This window comes from Haplochromis burtoni, unplaced genomic scaffold (assembly GCF_018398535.1).
Source record: "Haplochromis burtoni strain Fernald_Lab_line unplaced genomic scaffold, NCSU_Asbu1 Contig_4, whole genome shotgun sequence".
NCBI lineage: Eukaryota > Metazoa > Chordata > Actinopteri > Cichliformes > Cichlidae > Haplochromis > Haplochromis burtoni.
In genome coordinates, this window is record NW_024582365.1 from 2,684,956 (window position 1) to 2,695,228 (window position 10,273).

General features: G+C 38.0%; 2 protein-coding genes across 3 annotated transcripts in view; one reads left to right on the forward strand and one right to left on the reverse strand.

Moving 5' to 3' along the window:
• Nucleotides 1-2,097, forward strand: part of stard14 (START domain containing 14) — a gene marked incomplete in the record, with an annotated part of 4,955 nt that extends 2,858 nt beyond the window's left edge. The window contains 1 exon segment of the mRNA XM_014334285.2: nt 841-2,097. Within this exon segment, the coding sequence (XP_014189771.1) occupies nt 841-1,047 (207 nt within the window).
• A 309-nt stretch (nt 2,098-2,406) lies between these two features.
• On the reverse strand, nt 2,407-9,726 carry pdzd11 (PDZ domain containing 11). Of its 2 annotated transcripts, none has more exons than XM_005913249.3 (6): nt 9,594-9,726; nt 8,816-8,913; nt 6,749-6,889; nt 6,539-6,637; nt 4,003-4,063; nt 2,407-3,426 (listed from the first exon to the last, which is right to left on the reverse strand). In XM_005913249.3, exons 2-6 carry the CDS (start codon nt 8,906-8,908, stop codon nt 3,392-3,394), a joined length of 429 nt encoding a protein of 142 aa, XP_005913311.1. In that variant the 5' UTR covers nt 8,909-8,913; nt 9,594-9,726; the 3' UTR covers nt 2,407-3,391. The 2 variants fall into 2 exon arrangements, with proteins under 2 accessions (XP_005913311.1, XP_042076976.1); XM_042221042.1 differs by lacking the exon at nt 9,594-9,726 and adding an exon at nt 9,439-9,550.
• Between the last annotated feature and the right edge of the window lie 547 nt (nt 9,727-10,273).

The window sequence follows — 10,273 nt, forward strand, 5'->3', positions numbered from 1 at the left end:
GTTAGGAGCTCTCTGAGAGGATTCTCAGAATCTTTAGGGATACGGGCCCAGAGCTGTAAGTGATATGGTTAAATCCATAAGCACGGTATCGGCATCTGTGACAGTCTAGGTGTGTTTTCACAAGGGTTTTTAAACGTGCAAGAGGGGTGTGTGTGTGTGCATGTGCACACTCATAAGGGAGGGGAAAAGTTTCACGTGTCTTAAGTGACAATGGTAACCATAGAAACAATTTAAGGGCCTGTCCTGACAAGGCTGCTGACAAAGGAGAATCTCAGCTTAAGCCGTCAGTCACCCTCCTGGAAGAACCCAAGTTTCATATTTTCCGTAGACTAAAACTATTTAGACCAAAGTGTATCCACGTGTGTGAGAGAGAGAGAGAGAAACTATCAATGAGACAAGAACAACAGCAAGAAAAGTATTTCTAAAAGTCTGCGTGAAAGTATTTCATATGGTATCTCCAGGTCACAAATCTGACTGGAAATGGGTAAAAGAACAACTTAAATTGCTTTACACCATCAAATCTACCGACGTCTAAAAAATGCATACAACCATTATAAAACCAGGCATTCAAAACATCTTATTTAAAAGACTTTAGAAGTGTATCCATTTAAAAACCTACATAGGCAAACAAAATTTAAACCTTCTCTCTACATACTCAGTTTTGTTTGAAGAACTAGATTGCGTGTGCATTCTGGAAATCAGTCATTTTTATCTTCACTTCTACTTGCCATGTAATCTACCACGCAGTGTTTTATGACCATCTTTATCTTCAGCTTTGTTGACTGAGAATGGAGGAGTGCAGCAGTCCTTTAACAATTGCATCATCTCTTCTCTTTTTAGGTAATGAAGAGTGTGCATAAGGCGGGACAAGAATACTCAAACTGGAAAAGTCAGAATTCCCCCGATTTGAAGCCCTGGCTGTACCCAGAGCAGAACACCCTTCCCATGATGGACCCCGCTGAGCTGTCAATTCAGAGAGCAGACTCACTGGAAAATGTGGATGAAAGCTCAAAGCTGGATGCTAACGAAGGGGAGGACAGCAGCTAAATTGAATGATAGTGATGGGAGGAAAGGTGGACAAAGACGGAGAGATTGAGAGGTGGACTGTAGATGGACTTGAGGTCTCCGGCTCTCTGTGATGTAACCATGATCCTCCAGTTCTAAATCGGTGTGCCTTCGAGGATGAGCAAGAGCATGAAGTGTTTACAACTGTCTGACAAGATGGAAATGAGCACAGATCAAGTTGCCATCACCTCAGTCTGTGTTGAGCTAAGCTAACTTCCACTGTACAGGGTTAGAGGTGTTGGGGTTTGAATGTGACACATTTGCAATACTACATTTACAATTGGACCAAAGACAGTCGATCTTTAGCTGCAGCTACATGAACAAATTTGAAGTGGAAGAAAGGGAAATATACTTGACTTCTAGCAGGTCATTATTAGTGACTGTGAATAGAAATAAGATTAGAAAGTTGGCAAACACCTGTGGAGAATTGTGACACTAACGTCTCTTCAGAATATTGCAAAGGAATCGGGTCTGAAAACAGCTGAAACTGTTTCAGCTCACTTTATCTTCATTTGGGGTTGTAGTCGACACAGAACGATGATAACTTTGTGATAATTTATACTTAAACACGGTTTTGTTAATATGTTCACAGCATAATGTACAGGTAGCAACTTGTGGGGCAGGTTGTCTTTAGGTTTGTAATTAGGAAGGCTCTTTTTGAAGGTGTGTTGCCTTTACTCAGACGTTGTGCAACCAAGGTGTTTGCATTGTAAATTATTACAAATGGTAGAGTTTCATTGGTCCACAAGGAAGGCACTGAAGTGAACTCCCAGTTAGGTTGTATTGCCAAGTCACAATACACACAGAATTATTGTATTTTGTTAGTTGAATATCAGTTGACCTGAAGGATTGGAATGACCATAAAGGCTTTTTTTATTTATTTATTTCAAGTTGATGTAAATTGATGAAGTAATGGCCTGGGATGAAGCCCCTGTAGGTTGACTTTTTTTCATATTAAACTATTTAATGATAACAATGTTACAAGGCATTCCTTCTTTTCTGTTTTCTTTTTCAAATAAACCTTAAGGTTAACAAGCTTTTGTACTCATTGTAATTGTCAAATAAAAGGAATGCAGTCAATCAGTTTCAAGAGAAACTGACTTCAAGGGTGAAACAAGTTTTGCTACTTGCACCAGAACAAACCGGTCCTTCTCTAGCTTTGGTTCCAGTTCTTCAAGTGCACAAAGCCAAACACTAGAAAAGGTCAAGGAGTCGAGCTTGATTTTTGTAATCGTAACCTCTATAAAAAAAAAAAATGCAAATACTGAACCCATTCAAACAAATTTTTTACATAAAAATGATCAGTGTGCAGAAATAAAGACAATACTTCGATGAAACTGGTAGCTATTAACGTACAGTTTATTGTATAAATGCATAATGCACTAAGATCCAGAGGTATTCAACTGTTTTCTATGAATGTTCCATTGTATGCAGATTTAATTTGCAGCCAGAGGTTGGATCTGCAGATTTTACTGACTATGCACATCTTGAACCATGCAGGCCAAAATTATGAAAGCACCAGACTGTCTTTGGTTTGAATTAAACCTGCAAACATTGGTGCCTCCTCACAGATAACACCCCATTACAAGCTTTACCACTACGCTACGATAAATGTTATGCACTTTAATAGCAAGTTACAAGCCATGCTCGTAAACCATTTGGCACCTCAGACACATAGTTTATGCAACAGCATTAAATCAACTCAGGCGCAGTTTATGTAAAACTCGTGCATGGAACATAGAAGTACCAAAGCCCTCAGTAGCAGTGACTGAAATGTATATTTACATCACTTAGCATTTCGTACACAATTACAAATATTTACTAAATATGAAAAAACAGCATTGTGCAATATATTCATAAATTCAACAGAGGTCGGGTGACCATAACTCATATCAAGTGATGGTGGTTTAGTCCACACATATGCAAACATCTGCAGAAATATCATAACAGGGCTTGAGAAAACATGGGAAAGGTCATCTTTAAATCCTTTGCTTGACTAGAAAATATTTATTATTTATCTGTTCTATAATTTATAGTGTAAAATCTAGTTTATAGTCTTAAAAAAAGCTCTGCATAGAAACAACTTCCTAACCATATGTTCAATCGAAGTAGAGTTCATCATGTGAAGCATGCAGAAAGGAGTATCTATGAAACTCAGTCTTTAACGTCATGTATATTTTCCTTACATGAAAGACTGAATGAGATTGTTAGTCATGCATTAGTCATCTTTGAGCTGAGACAGAATGGAGGCCAGAGTGTGTGGGAGGATGTTAGTGAAGTGCAGTAAAGTATCCTTCTGTCTTTGTCTCTCTCTCTCTGCTGCCATCTAGTGTACGGTCCTCTCCTTCTGCCGTTGGTAGTCTGATAAAACAACACACAAAGGACACCATTAGAGTACTGACATGGGCACTGTTATACATTTCTGTATCAGTATGACATAGCTCAAAGTTTTTACTGCTTTAAAGTTTTTATTGTCTTTTGTTTTTGCACTCAGATAAGCCAGACGATAATCTTATTATTATGTGGGCACGATGACACGATGGCACACTGACAATGCTCAAATTCTTGCAAAATTCAGCATGTTTTAAACATATAACTCATGCTGTATTAGCACACTGAGGAATAGTAAAAGGCACAGACTAAAACCTGCTTTCAAAGCCAAAGTGAGCACAACAGTTTCTTCTGAGCATTTCTTTTACTTAACCTAACAGCAAAACAGGACTCAGACATTTAAGGACATTAAGTGTAGATCTGTCTTAAAATAATATCTTACAAGATCTCTACCCATGAACACAAATTCTGCAGGAAAACATTTTTTTCTTTCTTTCTTCATCTCTCTAAAACATCTTAACATTTGAGATAAAAACACATGTTGACATAAATGTTTTTTTAGGTTGTCATCATGCTCCTGATACAATCGAGTAAACCAACGCTTACTGTAGGGAAAGAAGCGAACCCTCATCAGGATTTCTCGCGCAGTTTTCAGAATCTCTACAGCCTGAAGAAGACAAACATTATCCATGATCTTAAACAGAAAATATAATGCAATGTTGTGATGAACAAGATATGGAACAAAAAGAAAACTGCAACATTTGGCTCCACCTAATCTTGCGTTTTTTTAGTATGAGATCTGCTGTTTCACTGGAAGAGCAGATAGATCAGGAGGACAAGCAAAAACCTGTCCTCCTGACAAGTTTCCAAATACAGAAACCATCTGTGAGTAGATGCTTTCTGTATTTGCACATTAATGCTACAACATGCATTTGCATGTCAAATTTTTTTTTTTTTTTTTAAAGCTAATATTTACACATTAGACTAAATGTCTAAATATTTACATGCTGCAACAGGAACTGAATTTTTCAAAATAAAAGCAAAATGTATATCTCCTCAAGCATTGCTGATTTTAAACAAACAAAACAGAACACAAAACAATTATGGTGCATCTAGTGCGTCATCATTCTCACAGCAGTTTGATTATGGCCAGAATGGCTTACACTTTAATTCTCTTCTAGAAAGTCATTCACGCTTGAAAAAATATGCAGGGAAAAAAGTTTCAAGCCTCTTTTGTTTTGATTTTGATCATTATGGCTTTACAGCTCATGAAAATCAGAAATCCACCATCTCAAACTACAACAATATTTCAATTTCAGTTTGAACAAATTATGGTTCAAATAGTACAAATAAGGTGCATTTCTTATTCTCGTTCAGTTCATGCAACCACAATCACAGGGAAGTCTGCTGACTGACAGCCTTCCATGACGAGGGCAAACCACAGAAGGCCAGTGCTGAAAAGACTGGCTGGTCGGTGCTGTGTCAAAGCATATCAATGGAAACCTGGCTGGGAAAAACAAAATATGACATGGTGGGGAAGTATCCACAAGCAGCTTTGAGAGGACTGTCAGGATAACTCCATCACAGAAGGTGGGAGACCTTCACAAGGAGTGGACTGAGGCTGGTGTCAGTGCATCAGGAGCAGCTTTGACATCAGTTCAAAGCTTAGTTCGAAGTTTTTCACATGAAAGTAATTTTTTTTTGTTTCATTTCGAAATCAAGTTCCTAGACTCTGAAAGAAGACATTTTAGAGCACTTGATGCTTCCAACTGCCGGCAAGATTCATGGAGATGCCAATTTCCTTTTACAGCAGGACTTAACACCTGCCCACGATGCCAAAACTACCAAATGGTTTGCTCACCATGTTATTGCTGTGCTTGAATAACCAGCCGTCTCGCCTGACCTGAATCCCACAGAGAATCAATGGCATACTGTCAAAAGGAAGATAACAAACACCCAACACAAAAACACAGACGAGCTGAAGGACACCATCAGGCCAACCAGGGCTTCAGTAACACCTCCGCAGTGCCACAAACTGATCACCTCCATGTCACACTGCACTGATGTAGTAAATCATGGAAACAGAGCATTGTCCAAGTACTGAAAGAATAGGTGAACACACTTTTCAGAAACTGGACATAGTAAGATTCCAAATCCTTTTTTGATCTGAAATATTCTACTAATTTGAGATAGTGGACTTCTGATTTTCATGAGTTATAATCCATCATTTTTTGAATGAAGGTACAAAAACAAATGAACTTTTTTTTTGTAATATTCAAATGTTTTGAGATGCACTTGTATATAATGCTCATTGTGAGTATAAATGTCATGGTAATTTTTAATGGTAAAAATGAACTCCAATTCCGCCAAGAACAGTGGTCAAATATCCCGTCAGAATAATTCAAGAACAGGACCACGTTCATGACAGGGTTAAGTTTGTTTTACAAGTATAGCCACAATGTGTGAATGAGTGTGTAACTAATAATCCAAGAATAATAAAAAGCATCTGGTTGAGGTGCAACTTGCTAAGAGACATTCAACCAAATAACAATGAGGGTGTAGGGATATTTCTGAAAATAAATTTAAAATGTATAAAATGAATAAAATCTCTAAATGTTGTCTCAAATACTTATATTTTTAAATCTAACTTAGATTTAATTTAATAATTTACCTCATTGCTGATACTCTTGTTGTTGCAGAATAGGGTAAAAATTTCACCCTCAGTATATAAAAGGGTATCCAATATCAAGTATTTTCCCGGGTATAGGTATCAATTTTTTTCAACTCTTGAAATTTTGAAATACAAATAAAACAATATGTCTAGATTATCCTATACCGCACTCCCCCAAATTAAAGTTGACTTACTTTTTGTAATAGTGAGCTTGATATTGACACAAAAAATTATTATCGTGATCACCATTATAGGTTTACTTGAGCAACCCCGCCTTGAATATGTTCTGACTATATTGACGATTAAAGAGCACAGCATAGTATGTGAAGCTATTTGTTATTCTTGTACATACATGAATAGAAATACACCTAAACTAAATCAGATTTATGAATAGAGTAGATTTCAATATGTAAGTGTGTGCTGGAGACAATGTGTTGAATAAAGCCTGTTTGAAATTCAGCCTCGACTTACTCTTGAGTGCTCTATGTCTTGGAAATCAACATCATTCACTGAAAGAACCTGGTCTCCCTCCTGTAGCCCTGCTCTGTGGGCGTCTGAATCTGGGACCACCTGCCAGCACACAGAAATGATTTAAATTGATTAAAAATAGGCAAACAAATAGTCAGCAGCACAGCAAGAAAAAAAAAAACCCCACATTAATAACCAGGGCTGTGCACGCACCTTGGATATAAAGATCCCTAACTGTGAAGCTTTCCCACCACGGATATTGAAGCCCAGCTGCGCTCCTGGAGGCTTCTTCAACACAATGGTGCGAGGCAGAAACTGTGTGAGCTCATTGTTATAGTCAGGATGATGAACCCGCTAAAAATGAACCAACAGAAGAAGAACAGCCAGCAATATTTAGCTTCTTTAAGTTTGCTTCTTCTGCCTTAAAAAGGCTAAGAGTGATAAGAGTCAAGCGCCTTGCAGAATCACATCACATAATACATATTCAGCATCACCTGTTTGGAAAATAAGCAGATCAGTAACAACAACAAAAAAAGGTATTTCCTTTGGGATAATAAAATCTAAATAAAAACATTCACAAAAAATATCCACCCATTTGCTTTCTGTAGCACATTTAATGGTATTGCACAGTCCTGACCTCTTTGCTTGTCAGATTTCCAAACGCATATAAGACAGGCTTCATGAACTGAAACACAACACACTAACTGAAAAAAAGAAGTTAAAGCCGCCAACTACGAAACCATGACAGACAGAAAAGCCTCAAGGAGACACAAGGACTGTGCATGCACCTGCAGGTTACAACCTGTATGTGACCACCTATCACATTACATTAAGAAGCCCCATTCCTTGGCCTGGAAGATGCCATTAAAAGCTACAAAAAAGCAGTAGCAAGAAAAAAAACTCCAAGAATCTTTGTGACTCTCAGATAAACTTAATAGTATTCAGTAAAATTACCAGTAGATATTTTAGGTACAGCGCTGTGAAAAAGTATTTGCCACTTCCTGATTTCTTTTTCCCCCATAATTGTGACACCTTCATATTTTAGAACATGAAACAATTTTTAACATGCAACAGCTACTGAAAGATAACCCATGCACAAAATGCATATCTGATTATGATGTCATATATCAAAAAGGCCCTGTGTGAAAAAGTAGATACCTCCTAAACCCAATAACTGGTTGTGCCACCCCTGGCAGCAAGAAGTGCAATTAAGTGTTTACGATAACTGGCAATGGGTCTTTCACATTACTGTAAAGGAACTTTGACTCACTCTTGCACTCTTTGTGGACCACTCAGTTAGACTTGCTGGAGTGTTTCATCATCTTACTAAATAACCCAAGTTTGCTCTAGCAGGGACACAGACTAATGGCTGTTCATTCTCTCAGGGTTCTCTGGTGGAGAGAAGAATTCATGGTTCTATCAATTACAGTACATCATTTAGCTCCTGAAGCAGCAAAGCAGCCTCAGACATTTACACTACCACCACTATGTTTGACTGTTGGTATGATGTGCTTTTTATGAAATGATTTGCTAGTTTATGACAGATGTAAAGAGACAAAACTTCCAAAAAGTTCCGTTTTTGTCTCATTAGCCCATACAACATTTTCCCAAAAGTCTTGGGGATCATGAAGAATATTTTATGGCAAATGTGAAACAAGCCTTTGTGTTCTTTTTAGTCAGCAGTGGTTTTCTCCTTTCTTATTGTTTAATCGTGACCTTTGACCTTAACTGAGCCAAGTGAGGCCTGCAGTCTTTTAAATGTTGTTCTGGGTTCTTTTGTGACCTCTTGGATGAGCCATCAGTGCACTCTTGGTCAGCCCCTCCTCAGAAGGTTCACCACAGTTGCATGCCTTCTCCCATTTGTCGATAATTCTCACCGTGGTACACTGGAATACCAGAACCTTAAAATGGCTTTGTACCTCTTTCCAGACTGATCAATGTCAATTATTTTGTTTTTCATCTCTTCTTGAGCTTCTTTAGATGATGACTTTTTGACTTTTTGCTTTTTAGTTAAGCTCGTTAGGCCCACTTCTCTTTGTCAGATGGCTTCTATTTAAGTGATTTCTTGATTCAACAGGTCTAAAGTCAGAAATCAGTAAGGGGGCAAATACAATTTTCAGCACTGTAAGAGCAGCCAAAAAATAAAGCACAACTTATAAATCGTAACTAAAGTTGAATACATAAATAAAATAAAATAAAAATATACACTATATAATAAGGTACACAATGTTTAGCACATGATTTAAGCACAAAGGTTAGTTGGATTAATATCTGCCATACCTCCTGTGGAGGTATCCATGCAGGTGGGTTCTCATAAGAAGGCAGGAATACCACTGGCAGCTGGTAATCGTCGTAGGGAATTTTCTGGTCCATGGTTGCTAAAATTCCCCACCGAGAAGAGAATAGCAGTTCATTGTTATGAACTACGGATGCACTGGAGTGCTTGATACAAATTAAAGGGAAATCCCTGAAATCCAGACCGCTGATTTAAAGGGCTCAGATGTCTCTATTGTGTTGTGGTTTCGGACACGTAACTTCAAGTCAATATGTCAGTCCCTATTCCATGACTGCAATGCCTTCATTCACCGGGGTTTGGCATTAATGTACCCACATTATTACACCCGGTTTTGTATGTATCATTTTTAGATAAGGCATAAAGACCAGAGAAGACCAAAACATCAGCTAAAACACAGCTGCGTTCACAACTCTGTAACAGGTTAGCCACCAAGTCCGAATAGGGACGTTATATGGCTAACACTTAGAAATACCTTTAAAAGAAATACGCATGTGGATCACGGGGAAGAAGCGAGATAAAATAAACGTGTGAAATGATCTCACAGTGGACAGTTTCATACGGCAATAACATACAAACGCATCACGAGCTAGCACAACGATTAGCTTACTGTTTAACTGTAAACGAGCTCGCTCCGCTCTATTAAACGGGAAGCGCTTTGACACGCGTTATTATTATCACAGGAACTTTAAAATAAAGGTACTGGAATCATTTAGCATTGAAAAACATGAATGACTGCAACAAAACAACAAAAATGTATCTCACCTGCCAGTCAGAGGGCTAGCAGTGTGAACTTGTTGCTGTAAGCAATTGCAGGCAGCTATAGTGCGTTATCGCCACCTCCTGGTGTGGAGTAGTTACTTCAAGAGGTCCGACAGCATTGTGGAGTATTCGCCTTTTGAACAGCTACAAAAGTCAAAGCGCGTAAATTCGTGTATTTGTGACTCGAGAGGGCGCAATTGAACAGTTTTATTCACTGATTACAGAGGTCCTAATCACAGAGTTGAAGTTGTAAGTAATTTTAAAAAAGTGAATAATGAGTAAAAATTTACATGACAAGTTTTTTGTAATATTTACTGCCATTGCAAGTTTTTTTTTAAAAAAACGTGTGTGAAAAAAATTACAAGGTAAAAAAGAAAATCTACATACTCTCACATTTTATCCTACAAGTGCTCACGTTTTGCAGCATATTGACCTCCTGAAAGCTCTTGCAGATGGAGATCTTAATGGCGGCTAGCTGTAAAATCAACCGGGAAGTAAAACACCTCGGTGATATCTTGCAGTCTGACCAAAAAAAAGTTTGCAGTTTCATAATTATCATTGCAGCAAAAACTTCTGTATTCATTGTGGTGTTAAGAGCTTGAAAAAAGAAGTTTCACCTCTCCTCCAAGGGCCTTCTTCAGTTCTAAAAGGTGGAGAGTCTCAGGTATTTTACCCCTAGTGGT

What these genes read in the sequence shown, in the direction of transcription:
- pdzd11 (XM_005913249.3), bottom strand. Translation starts at nt 8,908, where the DNA reads ATGGACCAGAAAATTCCCTACGACGATTACCAGCTGCCAGTGGTATTC. An exon ending in CATGGATACCTCCACAGGAG is followed by an intron (nt 6,890 to 8,815) that starts GTATGGCAGATA and finishes GTTCATTTTTAG; the next exon opens with CGGGTTCATCATCCTGACTA. An exon ending in AAGACATAGAGCACTCAAGA is followed by an intron (nt 4,064 to 6,538) that starts GTAAGTCGAGGC and finishes TGTCTTCTTCAG; the next exon opens with GCTGTAGAGATTCTGAAAAC.